The sequence below is a fragment of the Condylostylus longicornis genome, unplaced genomic scaffold (assembly GCF_029603195.1).
Source record: "Condylostylus longicornis isolate FDR11 unplaced genomic scaffold, ASM2960319v2 ptg000055l, whole genome shotgun sequence".
Lineage (NCBI taxonomy): Eukaryota > Metazoa > Arthropoda > Insecta > Diptera > Dolichopodidae > Condylostylus > Condylostylus longicornis.
Window position 1 is genome coordinate 7,230,741 of NW_026578024.1, and position 18,388 is coordinate 7,249,128.

General features: G+C 29.1%; 3 protein-coding genes across 5 annotated transcripts; 1 reads left to right on the plus strand and 2 right to left on the minus strand.

The window, feature by feature from the left end:
* Positions 1 to 933: 933 nt before the first annotated feature.
* On the plus strand, positions 934 to 3,538 carry LOC129611785 (probable phosphoserine aminotransferase). The gene is made up of 3 exons (XM_055525093.1): positions 934 to 1,151; positions 2,291 to 2,967; positions 3,035 to 3,538. Exons 1-3 carry the CDS (start codon positions 1,107 to 1,109, stop codon positions 3,411 to 3,413), a joined length of 1,101 nt encoding a protein of 366 aa, XP_055381068.1. The 5' UTR covers positions 934 to 1,106; the 3' UTR covers positions 3,414 to 3,538.
* Positions 3,539 to 3,544: 6 nt separating this feature from the next.
* Positions 3,545 to 4,952, minus strand: LOC129611786 (guanosine-3',5'-bis(diphosphate) 3'-pyrophosphohydrolase MESH1). Of its 3 annotated transcripts, none has more exons than XM_055525094.1 (3): positions 4,787 to 4,952; positions 3,768 to 4,216; positions 3,545 to 3,697 (listed from the first exon to the last, which is right to left on the minus strand). In XM_055525094.1, the coding sequence occupies exons 2-3, from the start codon at positions 4,182 to 4,184 to the stop codon at positions 3,563 to 3,565; spliced, it is 552 nt and encodes a 183-aa protein (XP_055381069.1). In that variant the 5' UTR covers positions 4,185 to 4,216; positions 4,787 to 4,952; the 3' UTR covers positions 3,545 to 3,562. The 3 variants fall into 3 exon arrangements, with proteins under 3 accessions (XP_055381069.1, XP_055381071.1, XP_055381070.1); XM_055525096.1 differs by having other exon boundaries at positions 4,824 to 4,926; XM_055525095.1 differs by lacking the exon at positions 4,787 to 4,952 and adding an exon at positions 4,478 to 4,543.
* Positions 4,953 to 5,675: 723 nt separating this feature from the next.
* LOC129611971 (gustatory and odorant receptor 22-like) lies at positions 5,676 to 7,587 on the minus strand. The gene is made up of 8 exons (XM_055525402.1): positions 7,363 to 7,587; positions 7,220 to 7,297; positions 6,800 to 7,045; positions 6,614 to 6,743; positions 6,421 to 6,551; positions 6,229 to 6,356; positions 5,842 to 6,157; positions 5,676 to 5,774 (listed from the first exon to the last, which is right to left on the minus strand). Exons 1-8 carry the CDS (start codon positions 7,585 to 7,587, stop codon positions 5,703 to 5,705), a joined length of 1,326 nt encoding a protein of 441 aa, XP_055381377.1. The 3' UTR covers positions 5,676 to 5,702.
* Positions 7,588 to 18,388: the final 10,801 nt, after the last annotated feature.

Consider the following 18,388-nt stretch of genomic DNA (forward strand, 5'->3'; position numbering starts at 1 on the left):
TAGATACAGGGATTTGTAATCATAACATTATGCTCAGCAAAGAAGTAATTGAATAATGAACTTAAAAGATTGCAGGCACAGTACTTATGCTTTGAAAAATTTTTAAATTGTTTACTTCTCCCAAATCCTAGTATTTGAAAAAATAAACTCACTCGAGAGAGAAACCAAAAAAAATTAACGAAAAACAAAAACAAAACAACGGCCAGTTTTTATGTATGTAGTCCGTTTTGTTTAACTAACTTTTGTATGCAAAGTAAAATGAACAAGTATCACACTCAGCGTTCCCACTTGGATACAATTGTATCCATTTGGATACATTTTTGCTTTAAAATTTAGCTTGGATACAAAGATACTCAAATCTGCTAAAATGTCGGAATTGGCTACATTTTAAAATTTTGCTGAAATATGGATACATTTCTTTCTCGAACACTAAATAAATGTTAGAAAACTTTTAAAGTCCTATAACTTTTAAGTGCATTATCTTCCAAAAAATGTTATTTGCTGACTAAATAAAATTTGCCCGTTTTCGTGCTGAATAGTTTTTACCGCATAGTTCAACAGCTACAGAACATATATTTTCTGACCTTAAATTTTAAAATGTAATAGAAATTGCGTGTGATTTCTAAAAGAATTTACTATAAATAACGAAACTTACATTGTTGAATAAAGCAAATTAATATTATTTAAGAGTTTATTGGTATAAAATAAGGCAATTTAGTATAATAATTCTACTTTAGGAGGCTGGATACATTTTGGATACATTTTGTTCTTGAAATTGGATACATTTTGTTTTTATTGAGTGGGAACACTGATCACACTCGTATTATCAATACAGCAGTCCATTGGAACATAGAACTTAATAAAGAGATAAGAGAAAATAATCTTTTTACAATTTTATTTCGATTTATTCATATTTTAAATATAAGGCAATCTTTCAGTACTCAGTTCATTAAATTACATTGAGTGGAACAGTTCAGTCTAGTACAAAATTTAAATTTTTATTTAAAAAAAAATTTATTAATTAAGTCAGCGTTTATTGTTCTTGTTTTATTTAATTTAATTCAATAATTAAACATACACTACACACCTATATTAATTAATAAAAAATGGTCATCAATTTTGCTGCCGGACCAGCACAATTACCTAAAGAGGTAAGATTAATTTCAGATAAAGTTTCAATATTATTTTTCTAGGGTTCTAGGTAATTTGATATGAGCTTTGAATATTAAGTTATGAGTGAATATGTATGTATGTATGCATATAATTTGTGTTGGTCAATCGCTACGTTGTCAGTCTAAGAATGTAAAAAAATTTATTGTCTATTAGAAAATGTAGTTAGTCTAAATAAATAAAATTCTAATCTTATAATTTTAATGATATTGAATTTCAAATGAGTTTTGTAGAGTAGTGCTATTATCATTTCGGGAACTTTCTTTTTTATTATTATTGATCAATTTATTTTGTTATAATTCCGGAAAAAACATTATTTGTAAATGTGTTTTTGTAGTTTTGTTGGAGTCAGTTAGGTCATACAATAATTATCAATATATGTACATATAATAAACAAGCTTGTAATGCAAGGGAATGCAATAATAAAAACCAGATTCTTAATAATAAAGATTAAAAATATTGTTTACAAAATTGATTACATATTTATTCTTATTATTGTTTTTAATTCAATAATAATTATAGCTACATATATGTATATGCATACTTAATGTATTGACATTGATAAGAATATTCTTGAATATATGAAAATTTTAGTATTCAAAAATGAATTTTGAAAAAATTTGGAATAAAATTTTGAACTTGATTTCCTTAAAGTACATTGACTTTCACTAAAAAAACGGAAAAAGTATTTGCATGAAAATGTGTTTGATATGGTATTGACGTCTTTCAGTGTCTGGCTTTTCAAAAATACCAACAAAATTTGAACACATGTATATATGTATGTAATATAATGTAATATATATAAAATAATAAATTTACTTTTTGGGGGTAGAAGTTTATCAAAGTTAATTAAATTAGCTTAAGTGTTCCGAAGGTTTTTTGAGAAAAAAAAATGTTTAATATTTGCTTAAGATCTTCAAACGAAAGGAGTTGACATTGCAACGTCTACGTTTAAAAATTTGCATTATGACTAAAACCTTAATTATGTATTTTACATATCCATACATTATGTATGTGTTATAGCTAAAATTGTGTATTATTTGTATACTTTTATAACTTAGGCTTTGGCTATAAAAATTAATTAAAATTATCGTTTTTTTTTTAATTTTTAATAATTAAGGTACTTGTTGAAGTCCAAAAACAACTTGTTGATTATAAAGGACATGGACTTAGCGTTATGGAAATGTCGCATAGAGGAGTTTTATATAATGCAATTCATGAGAGTGCCATTAAAAAACTAAGAGAACTTCTTTGTATACCAGACAATTATAAAGTTCTTTTTATGCAAGGTGGTGGAACCGGATTATTTGCAGCAGTTTGTATGAATTTATTGGGACGTACTGGTGCTGCTGATTATATCGTTACAGGATCTTGGTCTGAGAAGGCTGCTAAAGAAGCTACTAAATATGGTATTGTTAATTTAGTAATACCCAAAGCAGAAAAATTTCAACAAATTCCTAGTGAGGATGTTTGGAAATTAGATCCAAATGCCTCATATTTATATTATTGCGATAATGAAACAGTTGATGGTGTTGAATTTGGTTTTATGCCTAAAAGTCTTAATGATGTTCCATTGGTTTGTGATATGTCGTCAAATTTCTTAAGTAGAAAAGTAGATGTTTCAAAATATGGTCTTATTTTTGCTGGTGCACAAAAAAATGTTGGTCCAGCTGGTGTAACAATTGTAATTGTACGTGATGATTTAATTGGTCATGCAATGAAAATAACACCTTCAGTATTTGATTTTGCAGTTCTTGCAAAAAATAACTCATTATACAATACTCCACCATGTTTTGGGTAAACTTTTTAATTTTTATTTACAATCAATTAGAAAATTTTACTAAATTCAAAAATTGTCTTTTAGGATTTATGTTATAGACTGTGTACTAGATTGGATTAAAAAACATGGTGGGATTGACGGAATGGCAAAAAATGCAGATATAAAATCACAACTTATTTATAAAGTAATTGACGAATCTAATGGTTTTTATAATTGTCCAGTAGTAACTGATGCAAGATCTCGTATGAATTTACCATTTAGAATTGGTTCAATAAAAGGTGATGACGATTTGGAAAATAAATTCTTAAAAGGAGCGGAAGTTGAAGGTATGATTCAACTGAAAGGACACAGAAGTGTTGGAGGAATTCGTGCTTCATTATATAATGCTATAACAATTGCTGAAACAGAAAGATTAGCTGATTATATGATTGAGTTTTGTAAGAATAATCAAGCAAAAGCTTGATTTTTCCAGAGCTCAAATGACCATGTAAAAGAATTTACAAATATTTTAATTTTTCGTTTCGTACAACATTAGTTATAAGTATGAAAAATAAAAATATTTTTTTAATATTAAATTTTTAAAAAATATGTACATGTATTTTCTTCTCTTTATTAAAATTCACTTTTCATTAATTGAAGTCCTCTTTCATAAAAAATATCATCTAGAAATTTTTCAATATATTCATTTGTTCCTCTTAAATTATCAACAACTTGCTTGGCCCAAACAAAATATTGATTTCGACGTTCCTGAAAGTACGAAAGTTTTACCTATTACATAAGTTTACCTATTAAACTAAAAGTTGGTCATAATTTTTACCTCAGTCCAACCTTCTGGTAAACATTCTTTCAAATCTCTTAAGTTATCTAGTTTATCAGCTAATTTTACTAATTTTGCTTTATGGGTAGATTTTTTAGCATTTACAATTTGTAATCTTTTACGTTCTTGCTTTTCTAAACTTTTATCATCGGTAACTTCCTTTACTATATCGCACACTTCCTTTCCAAAATTTTCTTCAATTTCTACAAATGTTGTAGCTGTATCTTCTACAGTATCATGCAAAATTGCTGCCATGAGTACAACGGGATCATTAATACTTCCTTCAACTGCAAGAATTGTTGCAACTCTAATTGGATGATTAATATATGGGGTTTTTGTAGAATCAAGACGTCTTTGATCTTTATGTTTAATAGCAGCAAATTGTATGCAATTCAATAATGTAGCTAGCACATCCATTTCAATAATTATAAAATTTGTTACTTTTTAGTCTGAAAGTAAATACATATAAATCATAAACGTTTTAATTTAAAACCGTAATTTAAAACATAAGGTTTAAATACTAATTTCAATTCTACTTTTAAAAAAATTACGCGAAAATAATGCGAAAAAACTTTTTGTGAATGGTGATTTCGAAAAACTGATGTATGGCAATATCGTTTTATTATTATAGTATAGTTCTATTTTTGATTGTTTGGAAGCGCAATCGTTGTTAAGAATAAATTTATTTTGTGTTATTTGTTGTAATTTACCTGAAAAATAGATGTCGCAGCAATAGTATAAATGAAGTTGCATGCACAAAATTTTAAATCATGAACTAAATTCAATTTAAACTTCTACACATATGTATATATGTATGTACATATTATGTATATAAGCAGGTTCATTTTCGATTTCTTTGCATAACAAAATTAAAATTATTGTAATATTAATAATCAATTAATCGATTTAAATATAAAACAAATTATAAGGAACTTAGTACAGCAAATCACACTGAGTAAAATTTCACATTTTCTAACTTAAAAGGCAAGCAAAATATCTAATTAATTTAACAAACTTACTGTATTCACGTTATGTTGAATATAATTGAAACTATACCTCCAGATTTTTTGTAACTAACGTCGCTTTCAAAAATAAACTTTTCGCATGAAACTTCCAATTTTGAAATTTCAATTTTAAGAATTTTTAATGAACTAAAAAAATACTGCCTGAAAAATGAATTTTTGTAAACAAATAAAGTTAATTAAAAACAGGTGTTCAAATGCCAAAATTGACATTTCAGAATTGAAATGAAATTATAAATTTAATTCCTTTTGACGATTACAGAGCGCCTAAAAGCGTAATACGAACTTTTCCATAAACAACGGATTAAAAAATTAGTTTGGGTCTTTAGTAAATTTTTGTTATAATATTCGCCGCGCTCACAAGCCACCTAGCATTCTTTTTTGAACAATTGTAGTTATGTGTGACTATGAAACACAGACGTTTTTTATTAAATAGAATTTTCTTTCATGAAGGAAGCCGTACAAAAAGAATGTGATTAGTGGTCTGCATTATCAAAAGTAAGTAACGTTAAATTTAAAACATTGGTATAATCTACAGCAATTGATAATATTTGAACGGTGCTTTACTTTTCTAAAGGTAGTAGAAAAGTAAAGCACCGTTCATAGTGCTTTACTTAGCCTCGAATAGCAGCGCCTCGAAAATAAAATTGATGTTGAATTCTACATCTAAAACCATAAAAAAGCTAAAATCCATTGAATTCTATTCTTGAAAAGTAACATTACAACTTAACTCTACTGTTCACTAGAGTTCCCAAATACTAAAGTTTTAAATTACATAATATTATGCATGTATTTGTTTTATTAAAAAAAACATTATGCACCATTAAAAGAACCATTTATTGCCGATAATACAGAAAAAATTTTTGATTTTGACACCAACGTCCACTCTTTATAAGCTACATAGTCCACATAATTAAATACCTTTTTGCAAGCTTAATTTGAATTGTAATAGCACCAGAAGATAAATTGAAATAATTCCAAGAGACTAAAATTAAGGTTCAAAAAAATAAAAAAAATCATTCACAATTTCCAATTAAAAAATTTTACATTACCGATGTAAGCAGTTCCCTATTAACATTTCCAAATCCTTTCAAGTCAACAACAGCTGGATTCATACGAATTGCAACAATAAATAAATCAATTTCTTTTTGAGTTTGCAGATCAACTTTATGTAAATCAACCGAACACAGTGTATCCTGAATTCCTCGAGCTACAACTTCAGTTGCTTTATGAGAACAATCAGCAAAAACATATAATAGAATCGAACAATACAAAGCAATTACAAGTAATCCAACATCTTTTAATTCAATGCCATGATCAAGAAATCCTGATAGAGCACCGTAAGTTGATATTGTTATATTAACAAACCTAAAAAATTAAAAATACGCTTAGGAAATTTGCTAATTACACTACATGTATATATTGTTCAATAATTTTACATAAATATAGAATATGTTGAATAAGTTCTAGCATAAGCATTGCCTAGTGATTGTAAGAGTTCACTTAAATTTAACCATAAATATCGATATTGTGATATCATTGATGCATTACACTCTATATGAATATCCTAGAATATACAATATAAGATCTCTCTTAATAATTTTATAATCCATATAAGAAGAGATGTTTACAGTTTGGAATTGATTAGATAAACTTGTTGCTGAAATTCTAATTGCTGTTGAATTTATATACCATAAACAAGCATTCATATTTATCATTATTATAATGTGATAATAGGCACTTGTATGCCACAACAAGAATCCTTTAAAAGAAATATTTTTAAGAGCATATGTGAATAAATACAAAATGAGTTATCAATCTTACCATCTAATAGATTTTGTAATGAAACTAAAAAAAGAATTGCAATAAAAACACAACCAATAAACATGACTCCAATTAAAATTGCTAAATTTGGAAAAGTTAAAGTTGTCCCAGTAACACGATAATAACGAACCTAAAATTAATATTTTTAATAATTCAACATAAATTTCAACCTTAGATTTCTTATACTTGAAATGTACCCCACATTGTTTTATAGCGTGCAACTTCACCTGCTACACCCCAACCAACGAATGGAATCCAAAAATGTGGTACCAAAAATATTAGAAAAATAACTGCATATATATATTCATCAAATTTCGAAGTTTGTAATAAAATGTTTGCACGAGCTCTACCAACCAAAATTACGATTACAGTTGCTATTGAATAAACTATAACTGCATATATCATTGGCCATGAAATCCATCTGAATGCGACCTACAAATTTAAATGGAAAATATTAATTAATGTAAAATTTAAATTTTATTTCCGGTTTGTTGTTTTCAATTCAATTATAGAGCAGACCTTATTTGTACATACAAGAACTCAAAATTAATTACGGAACTACATATATGTAATGTCAGGGAATTTTAAAAATTTACAAATACTTACTGCTCCCGGTTCTCGAATAATAGGCATTACTCCCAAAAGTTGAAACAATTTTAACAATAACTTGTGATCCCGATAAAACTACGATACAAATAAACAATATTTTATTTATAAATTTAATAAAAAAGCAGGAATTTAATTTGAACCTGATCGTAAATTTCAGCAGTAGGTCCATGGGTAGATTTTAGTTGTTGCCGTTCCAAACGTTCACTTTCTCTAGCAAATGTGGACATTTCACTTTCTAATTCTCCAATGATTAACTCTTTATTTCGATGAGCATCGAAAATTTTATATAAATCTTTTCGAAATACTGAATAATTTAAAGCTTGGTCAAAATCCTCATCTTCTATGTATGATTCACGTCGACTCATTTTTTATATTTTATAAATTCAGAAAAATCAAATTAATTTCGTTAAATAATAGGTCAGAGGTGTCCAATAGAACAAAATCGACTAAAAGTTCTTAAATGAATTTACGGTAAAGCTAAAGTTGGTTTTTACGACTCTTTTGATTATTTTAATATTTTTCATTAAAAATTTATAAAATATTTTTATATAAATAATTTTTTTTTTGATAAATTTTAAATAGAAAATGGAACTTTTCTATGAAAATATTTATTTGCGTACTCAAGGTCAGATTAAAAACAAACCTATAATTTGTATTTTTCTTCAATATTCAATACTGCCGCATCTTGATGGCAGCAATACCTACACTGTATAAATGTATAGGTAAGGTAGGACAGAGTAGCAATCTTTTATTATATTGTATAGGAACTTATTTTAGGACAGTCAACCTACGTATTGTGTCATTGTCCATGAATTTTTCAATGAACTTTTGGGAAATTTTCCTTATTTTATTTACTTTTTGAAGCTCTCTGTATTTTACTTACTGTGTTACAATGATAAAAATAATACATAAATACAAACATATCTTAAAATATAATTTTTTTTAATTATTCAAGAGTATATAGGCTCAAATCCTCAAATTTTAATATGACAAACTCCCATGTAAATTAATTTTAAAATTATTTTGATATTAAAGCGATTTACGAAAATAAGGAAAACTGGTATACATACCTATTTTATACATAATTAAATTTAGTTCGGGTAAAATTTCGTTTTACATTTTGAATTATTGTTTGAAATTTGCTGTCTATGCCATAATTAATACGTCATAAGTTTGCTTCGCACCCTTATTATAGAATTTTACTAATAGCTACATACCGCTTCTGAAATTAGTTAAGTTCCATGTGATGTTTAACTGTAATAACTAATAAATTTAAAGAAAGCGACAGAAAGTTTACAGAAAACAACAACAGCGCATAAGATGACGCTTTTATACTCTCTGTGTTCGTCTTACGTTCACTGTTTTTTCAAAAATCTTAAATAGAGATGAGATTTAAGATTCCAGAGAAATAGGGGAAACATTTGCGATTTTCAGCTAGTTTATTCATTTGCATCTGCACAAACCATGTACGGCCGGGAACACAGTTGCCCATTTATCATTGACATTTTTTATTTGTGAGTTTATTTAACTCTCGACTAAAATCGTCTCAGTAGACGAAGAGATTTTCACGAACATTTTCATAAATTTCTGGTTGAACAGTAAACTTTTAAACTCCATGTTCATTATTTTTTTAAGTTCTTAACGTCAACAACCTTAAAAATGCTTAAATTTTATTAAATTCTTTAAATTTCAAGATCATTAATATTTTTATTTAATAGATAACAACTATAAGGGTTTTACATTTTTAACCTATTTTTTATAAAAAAAAATTGAGAGGGTGAAATTTTTAATATTTTTAAATTTAAATACTTCTTGTGCTAAAATCTACGTATTTGCGCTCATATTTAATTCAACAGATAGCACTCATTCAAAATTCATTAAATTCGATTCATCACTTTTATTTTAACATTAAAATATGTAAAAAGGTGAATCAATTTTATTTTCATAAAAATGTATTTAAAGTATGTTAATTTTGAGTTCAATCCAATAATATTGCTTATGCATGATCTACAGGGATGATGGAAAAAAATTGGAATATATTTTATTTTTGCTTATATGTTATATGCAACGGCGAATCGTAATAACAGGGTTGTAACAATGAAACCGTTTTCCTTAAAAAAATATCGAGTTGCACATTTCAATGTTCCGCAAAACATTCGTTTCTTGTTTCATGTATGGAATTGGGAATAATTCAAGTTGGAAACATTTTGTACCAAATAATTTTGCTAGGAAATGCATTATTTTTCACGGATTTCAATTAAAACCCTTAAGTGACAATTTTTAAGTAAAATAAATTTCCTCCGTATAAATAGTGCAAATGCCAATCTCTATTTAATGTCGAGTACGAAATTTTCAGATAACAAACAACCTACAATCATTCCTACAACTTATGCATGCTTTTTAAATTTTGAAATCTTAAGTATCTCTGCCATAGTAATATTTTTGAATTAATACATTGAATACTTCAACTAAAGTAATGATATTCAATTCAAATGTATCAAAGGTACTTGTACTTATTCGTTAACTATGGGGAATTTCAATTTTTCGTTGTTGAATTCAAATTGCTACTCCTTATATCTTCTACTCTTTCTACATATATCCTTATATATTATATTTGTGTACGTACATATTATTACTCAAAAAGTGCAGTAATTTAGAGTGTAAAACAAATACAAGAAATAAAAATTATATTCTTGTAAAAATATTGATTACTTTCACAGTTTCGTCCTTGGAATAAATAAATTTAATTAAAAAAGAAAAGAGAAAGGTTTTTAACCTATTTTGACCTGAATTTCCAGAAGTTTGCATTCATTCTCTTTTCAAATTTTTATATATTTCATATTTATATATGTATATATATGTATACGTACATAATAACCTATATACAGAATATATTATAGAAAAAGGATAATGAAATGAAAACGAAAGAATAAAATTTTTTTTTACAATTTCATTTGGCGACAAAAATGTGGCACCATACTTTAAATTTATACATTTGTATGCACTTTATTTTTCATAAAAAGGATATTTGATTTTATTATTTTTTATTATTTGATCAAAATAATATTAAAGAAAAATAAAAATTAGGTATATTGGGGTAAGTAGCATGAGAACTTTTAGTAGTTGAAGGTCAAACGAGGAAAACTTTTAAAAAGAAAAAATGTGTGCCTGTAATTATTTTGGCATTAAATTTGATTTTTAATTTTTTAATTGAAAACTTTTCTTCAAATAGGAATTTTCATTCTGAAATTTCCTTTTTTTATCAATTGATTTTAAAGGTCTAATATTTCAAACTGTTCTCTAAATAAATCAAATTTGAAATATTTTAATTGTTTAAGGAAATGGTTTGGCTAATAAGAATTGTGTATGAATTTACAAAAAATCGCTGGGATATCACCAGAAAGTTTAATGAAATTTCTTGAATGTTTCCATGAGAATTTAAAATAGATTCTTTAATAAAAATGCTGGAACCCTTAATATGATAATAACATGTTCATCCTTATTTTTCCATTTTTTGCCCTATTTTCACATTCAACTAATTCACATTTATTTAATATCTTTTACTTTTAGTACATATGGATATGTGCTGTGAAATTGTTAATGTTGCATAATAGATATTTTCCCCATTTTCTTACATTTAAATTTATTTATCTTGAATATTTTATGTTTCAATTCCTGTAACACCCAATACGAGGGTTTAACAGTAGAATATCATCCTATTCAAAATATATGGAATATAAATAGTTTTCCGAAAAAATCTCTGAATCCAAAAATGAATAAATTAACTTAAGATTGTCACATCGCAATGGTCACGATTTGCGTATCCTTTATCAAGTACCTAAATTAACGATATTGGTATTAGTTTATTTATGGTTCTTTTATTGCCTTGTTTGTATAGCCATGCAGCTTATAAATTTTATGTATGTAAGTATATGTAAGAAATTATGATTGGCCTATAGTTGAACGATATAACAGTATAATAGTTAATCGTTATCAATTTGTGAATACTAAATTTTTCGATTTCGATTGATTCTTAATTAAGTTTAAAAGCTGAAAACCTCATATATCTCAAAAAATTAAAAATTTATCTTTGTTCCAAATCGAATATAAGCTGCTTTTATATGCCAGTACAAATTTTACATTTTAAAACAAAAGGGTTATTATTCTGTGAGTGAGCATGTTGTTTGGTCAGGATAGCCTTTCAATTCATCATGTCACAGCTGAAAATGGGAAGAATAAGTAAAAAACATATAGATTTTTTTTAGCATAGAGCCAGGATGATCCTCCTGGATTTTGTTTTAAAGCGATGTGAATTAGATAGACTTGATAATATAAACAATTTTTTCAAAAGAAGCAGGTGAAAGATTACTATCCATTGCGGATGGATTTTCGTACTATTGCTGTAACATAATGCATGATAGTGCTAAATAATTATAGTGTTTCAGTCATGATAATAGTTATTATTAGTCTTATAAAGTATGAGAGCAGCCGAGTAAATTCTTAAAATTATTTTTTTTTATTAAATACTTGCAATACACAATTAAACGAATATTTGCTAGAATATATGCAAGCGCTAAATAAAATGAATGCACTCCTATCCACAATATCTTATATGTATGTGCATGTACAGTGTTGAGTTGAGGAAAATTTTCAAATAATTTGTCTTAAGTATAAGATATTTTTCTTTTCACACTTAATGCTTGTGTGTGTACAAATATGCACATTATATATGACCCATTTCTTGGCAAGAAAATTTTCGCTCTACATTACAATCTTAAAATAATAATATTATTGCAACAGAAAAAATAAAATTTTTTTAACTTGCATTATTTTTGCCCATCCTATGAGGAGTTAAAATCCGAATCTACTAAAAATTATTAGTACAAAACAAAATACGGTTTTCGATTGTTATTCTTGTATTTAAGCTATATAGTAAAATTTATGGCACATCATGGTCAGTCCAATATTGGTTTAATTTATGTTTGTGTTTTGTTATTGGAATGAACAGTATAAATTCATGAATTAATGCATACACGTATTGCTCTAGTATTTTATATAAATCAGAAAATTTCTTGATTAAAGAGTATTTCTTGTTATCAACAATTTTGGCTAAAATTATGAGTACTCCACTATATTGTCAAGATATTTGAAGAAATAAATTGGAGTTGTCTTAATATTTATATTAAGAGAAGACCATGGTTCTGTAGAAAATTATAGTAGGATTATGCTCGTTGTTGCGGTCTAGATGTATCTTTTCCAGCGTAATTAATAAAAATTGACTCATGGAGCATAATTAATTTTTAATAATATTAAAGAGCACGAACATGAAATTGGGCCATTTTAATAATGGTTTATTTAATTTCATAGAACCTCCATTCATAAATTCATAAACAACCCCAATGTTACTTGCTATACATAAAATTTAATTGGGATGATGTGTTTTCTTTTATTCCTACTTTACAATTTTCACATGAATTAAGTGGTTTCCATTACAGGAGAGCAGAATTTACACATTCTGCAGCTATTAAAAATTATCCGACTTTCAATTTCAACATCTAATTTCAATTACCATAAAAAAAGTTTCCAGTTGAGTTTAGACTCTTATGTTATAAGACTAAAAGCGTTTCGACTGTATAATTCTTGATGGCAATTTCGCAGACCTAAAGAAGCCAAAAATTAGAAGATTTAAGGTATGAAACCGATGCTGAATCACTTATTCTTGTGTTTTTATAAAATTTATTTATTTTAAAACATTCTATTCACAATAATAATGACTTTTCCAACATCATTCAAAATCATACTGAATGCAATACCATAAACGAAAAAATTCTATGGAAGCAAAAATTTGTTATACAGGACGGAAAAGAATATAAAATTTGAAAGGAAATAAAAAAAAAGTATTGGACTGGTGCCAGAATTTCTGCTCCTGTGATTATTTTGTCTGAAATTATTTTGAAAGTGAATGTATAAATTTTAAAAGTATAGACTCATACTTGTGTAATATAGATATGAAAATATGTATAACAATTTGCTCCTTTTTAGCTCTTCACAAATATTTTTCTATATAAAATACTTATGAGTGCCATATAGTATCAACTGAATTTATTGATTTTCTTGTTTTCACAGTACTTACATACGTACCTACATAAGTATTTTTGTTTTGTTGCATAAATTTTATTGGAATTGTTAAATTTTTGTGTTGATTTTAATCAAAATTTAAGAACATAAAGAAAAGCTGTACTTTAATAACATCATAATATAAAAAAATATAACCTTTTGTTACTGTTGCATGTCAAGTTTATCATTATATAAGACCCGTTCTCTCAATTGAAGCTGTTGAAATTTTGTTTTTATGTTGAACATGTTGAATATGTTGATGAAATGTTGTTTTAAATTTATTAGGGCGTATTGTAATTTTGTATATACAATGTATGTGAATATGTTTGTATAAAAGTTATATAGGACAAATTAAATTGTATTAAAAAAATACTTCAACTGTGTTAATTTACTTATATGAGGAGTTTCGAATTATTGAAAACTCTACATATAGAAAATTTTCTTTAATAAAATTACAAAATTTTAAAATTTTTTTAAATATTTATGTTAAGTTTTTCTTATCGATTTATTAATGGAAAGGTGTTATATAACAAGCACATTATGTATATTACAGAGTATAATACATATACAGAGTATAATTGATGGAAAATTCAATGAATCTCAGAATATTTAATGAAATTTAAGGAATCTTAAAGTTTCTTTTGAAGTCTTAAATTATTTAAGAAATTGCCAAGATTCAAATTGGAATCTGTGATATTTTAGGAAGAATTTTAGGAAGAAACAATAATCAGGTAAAGCATTGTCGTTAATACATTCCGCTTGCTCAGTTGTGAATCTATTTTGTAAGTATACTGCCATATAGTCGTCAGGAATCCCTGACAACAGAAAAATACAATGGTATCAGAATTTCTTGAGATTAATAATAATCATTAGATAGTAATAATCAAAAATGACCCGTAAAATATTATTAAATTTATCATTCAGGTCTTCAATAACACTAGTCAAATAAAAATTAAAGTTTTCAAAGTAATAAAAAATAATTAGTTGCAATTTTTGTTTTTTTTTTTCAAAATTAAAAAGCAGAATAAACAAAATCTTGAATGAAAATTTGTTATAGGGAAGTTAAAAATACAACAAAATTTTTAACAATTAAAAAGTCATACAATGTCATTATGGTCGTATAACAATATTAAATGAAATCATAATAAATAATATCTTGTGTTTTTTTACTTTATAGATAATAAAAATTTAGAGTTTTTAGAGGAAACATTAAAATAGTAGTAAAATTATATTAACCCATTTTTGTTATGGCATTTCAATCAACTCATTATGTACTTATACGTACCAGAGTGAATGCGATTCATATAACTTCTCACAAATAAATGCCATAAAATGATTCAAATAATTTCTTTAATAAAGTTCAAAATTATAAAATTTTATGGCGCGATTACCGTCTGTATTTGGTATGAAATCTTGTTTGTTTGATGTATCGAATTAGGTTTCAATAAGATTTAAGATATTCAAGACTAGAACTTTGGGAATAATTAAGTTATTCATCATTTTTAAATTGCTCGGATTATGCCAATCATACTAGTTGTGGTGGATAAAACTATCGTTGACAATAATTCTTCTCAGTTGTAAGAATATTTGCTGTTGTGCTGGTTTTGGACTTTGATTCAAGTTACCGACATTAATAAAATTTCAAATTTCATTTTATTCAGAGTAATAATTATCAAGTTAGGAGCATACAAATTAGGAATGTAAACCAATATTAAGGTTTACATTCCTAATTTATATGCTCTGCTATTTACTTATAAAGTATTTATGCTGGTCAATGCAAATCATGAACATTGGGCAAATAATTACAGAATTATCAACTACATCAGCAATTACAAGTCGAAATGCAAAATCATAATATTCGGACTAGTTCGTTTTTCTTAGTAATTACAATGCAATTTTTTCAAAATTAAATTTTTGCAAATATGAAAAAAATTATTCGAACAATTAGTCAAGCAAATTATTTAATTAAAATTATTTTTTTTCACTTATAAAACATTTTCATTCCTATTTAGAATGGAGTCCCCGGGCACTGTTATATTGACTCATATTCTAAAATTTCGTTGTTTTCTTCATAATTAAAATATTATTCATAACAATAACTATAAAATTAATAAATCGAAAATAAATTTCAATTTAAAATAATGATATATTCCAATTAGTTTCGAAATTAATTGGTTAGATGTTAGTATGCACTGCATTCTCAATTTATTATAAAAAGATTTATTGCAATTATGCAATATTTCATTATGAATCTTCAAAATTGTGTTCTCAAATTCACTTGTTTACGAATATACAAGATCGTATACGTTCAAAATAAGAATGAACTCAAATAAATGAACTGACATAAATTTGACCTTTACCAAAAAAATATAAGAGAAAAACAAAATCAAATAAATTCACTTGAACATTAAACGGATCAATAAAATTTAATTTTTTTTTTCAAACAAAAATTTTATTATTAACGCTAACAATAATTTTGTATGCATAATAAATTTTAAAATAATTTTAAAATTTGACTTTTAAATTACTTTAAATGTTCATTTTTAATAATGAATTTTAATTTGAATCTATGTACTCATAGTAATTTGAAGAGAAAATTAGTTGGTGCAGTTTGGGTGATCAAATTTAAGTATGTGACGTGATCGTTTTGTTTTACGTTATTCTTCTGTTATACATTTAATATTCATTTAATTTTTGTAGAGAGAATCTAAAATCTAATTAAAATTTTTTGTTCATAAAATTTGAAAATTTCAATATTTCAAAAGGTTCTGTAATTGATAAAGAAATGTTTTGCAAGAGAAAAATATTTTTCTAACATTTTTTATGGGATTTTCGAAGCTTTCAATAAAATTTTCCAAATTTCAAAATAAGTAGTCAAATATGTACATATTTTGACATTGTAGATTTGTACAACGGGGGCAACAATGCACCGCGACCACGCATAAGGTTCTATTGTGCGCCCCCATCCGAGTGCGGGACATGCCCTACAACACACGCTCGAGACCCATCCTCCTGATGAACTCAAGCCACTTGTGAGGACCAGAAGACCGTAACTTCGCCACCGTTAGAGCAAAGCCTCCCAGCACCTCCTCCCTCCTACGAACAAGAGCATCACACCCCCCCAGGAGGTGCACCGAGGTCTCTCCATAGTCCACAGAGGTCTGTCCACAGAATCTGCAAGCATCCTCGTTTTCCAGGCCTAGCCGACTGAGGTGTCCCCTAAGCCTGCAGTGACCCGTCAAAATGCCAGTGAGGACTCTCACCTGGTTCTTGCCCATCCTTATAATTTTCTTAAATCGCTTCTGGTCATATAATCTCCCAGAAGCCCCTTGGCTTGCCGAAGCCCCGGAAGACTTCTCCAGCGCTCCGACCGCCTTTTTTCTGATTCTTTCCTTAATTCCCAACGAATTGTATGTGGTCTGATTCCGCAGAAGGGCTCCGGTCCAAGAAGAGGTGTGTTTGCCCCTTTCTTGCAAGCGCATCAGTGGCCTCATTTCCTTCCACGCCCACATGGCCCGGTACCCAACACAGTGCGACCCGGTTGCATCTGCCTAACTCATTAAGCTTCTCAAGACAGCCCCATACGCAGGCAGGCAATCCGACATAATCGTTATTTCTTGTCCCCGATACCCCCTTTCCAGGCTGAACCGCACGCACATTTCAATCTCGTGCAACTCTGCCCGAAACACACTCGGAAAAGTTCCCATAGATTCAGAGAATTTGGTCCTTGGCCCAAATTCCCCCGCACCCGTCCTAATACTGGTCTTTGACCCATCTGCGTACCATCTAATAACGTGTGTTCCAACTGGGAGGCCCGAAAAGTCACGCTCCCAGTCCCTTCTGTTACTCAGCAACGAGGCAAAATTTTTCTCGAAGCTGTACCTCTTACCATGTCGTTCTTAGGCATCGATAGGAGCGGAAACTCCCCGACAAGACGACCCCAATCTCTCACACCGATTATTCCGGCTCCATTTTTCCCCAACCTGAAAATGGCAGTCTTCGCTGCCATCACCACAACAAGATGCAAGGGGGTTAGTCCCAAAATCACATCCATTGCCGCCGTTGGACAAGTTCTCATAGCCCTTGTGATGCACACGCATGCGAGTCTCTGCAATCGTTCCAGGTTCCTTCTACCCGTACCAAGAGCCACCCTTCTTGCCCATGCCACTGCTCTGTAAGTTAGGAGCGGTACGACCATCATGGTATACATCCACCACATGACGGGGAGCAGTCCACGACCTGCCCGAGATGGGCTTGCAAACCATAAGTGCCCGGGTTGCCCGTGTACACACAGCTTCCTCGTGACTTCGCCAAAGAAGCTTGGAATCAAACACCACTCCTAAGTATTTGACCTCCAATTTTCTCTTTACAGCCGCTCCGCACACCTATATTGTGCGCAGATATTCCAGCTTTCTTCTCCTAGTGAAAGGCGCCAGGGCCGTCTTGTTAGGGTTAAGCCTGAGTATCGCACCAGGCCCGGCCTACCCGTAATCCCCTTCGGACTATATCACAAAGAGTTCCCTCAAACTTATCTATAGCGATGATGACTATATCATCGGCATAAGCTTGGACAGCAATTTCCTGACGAAGCAGCTCATCAAGGAGTTCATCCACCACCAAACTCCACATTAGCGGGGACAGAACCCGACATTGTGGGCATCCCCTGGCCACGCGCATACTTAGGGTGCTCTGCCCCACAGCAGTCTCTGCTACTCTCGTGGCCAACATATTAGACATCCATAGAGAGGTGCCATCATCCACGTCTCTACGCCTCAGGGCGCCCGCAATTGCTTCATGAGAAGTGTTGTCGAAGGCCCTCTCGATATCCAGGAATGCGCATAGCGTCACCTCTCCCTGCTCTATTGTGCTTTCTAGGGTACTGGCAAGGCGAAACAAAGCTGTCTCTGTCGACCTCCCTGCCCGGTACGCATGCTGGCAATCGCTCAGCGGCCTCCTCGCCAGCACCCCCACCCGGACATGGTTATCAATTATTTTCTCCATCGTCTTCAATAAGAACGAAGTGAGGCTAATCGGTCTGAATGATTTGGG

Coding starts and splice junctions, on each gene's coding strand:
- LOC129611785 (XM_055525093.1), top strand. CDS start 1,107: ATGGTCATCAATTTTGCTGCCGGACCAGCACAATTACCTAAAGAG. Junction 1,152..2,290: donor CAGCACAATTACCTAAAGAG/GTAAGATTAATT, acceptor TTAATAATTAAG/GTACTTGTTGAAGTCCAAAA. Junction 2,968..3,034: donor AATACTCCACCATGTTTTGG/GTAAACTTTTTA, acceptor ATTGTCTTTTAG/GATTTATGTTATAGACTGTG.
- LOC129611786 (XM_055525094.1), bottom strand. CDS start 4,184: ATGGATGTGCTAGCTACATTATTGAATTGCATACAATTTGCTGCTATT. Junction 3,698..3,767: donor TACCAGAAGGTTGGACTGAG/GTAAAAATTATG, acceptor TCGTACTTTCAG/GAACGTCGAAATCAATATTT.
- LOC129611971 (XM_055525402.1), bottom strand. CDS start 7,587: ATGAGTCGACGTGAATCATACATAGAAGATGAGGATTTTGACCAAGCT. Junction 7,046..7,219: donor TTATTCGAGAACCGGGAGCA/GTAAGTATTTGT, acceptor TTAAATTTGTAG/GTCGCATTCAGATGGATTTC. Junction 6,158..6,228: donor TCAACATATTCTATATTTAT/GTAAAATTATTG, acceptor TTAATTTTTTAG/GTTTGTTAATATAACAATAT.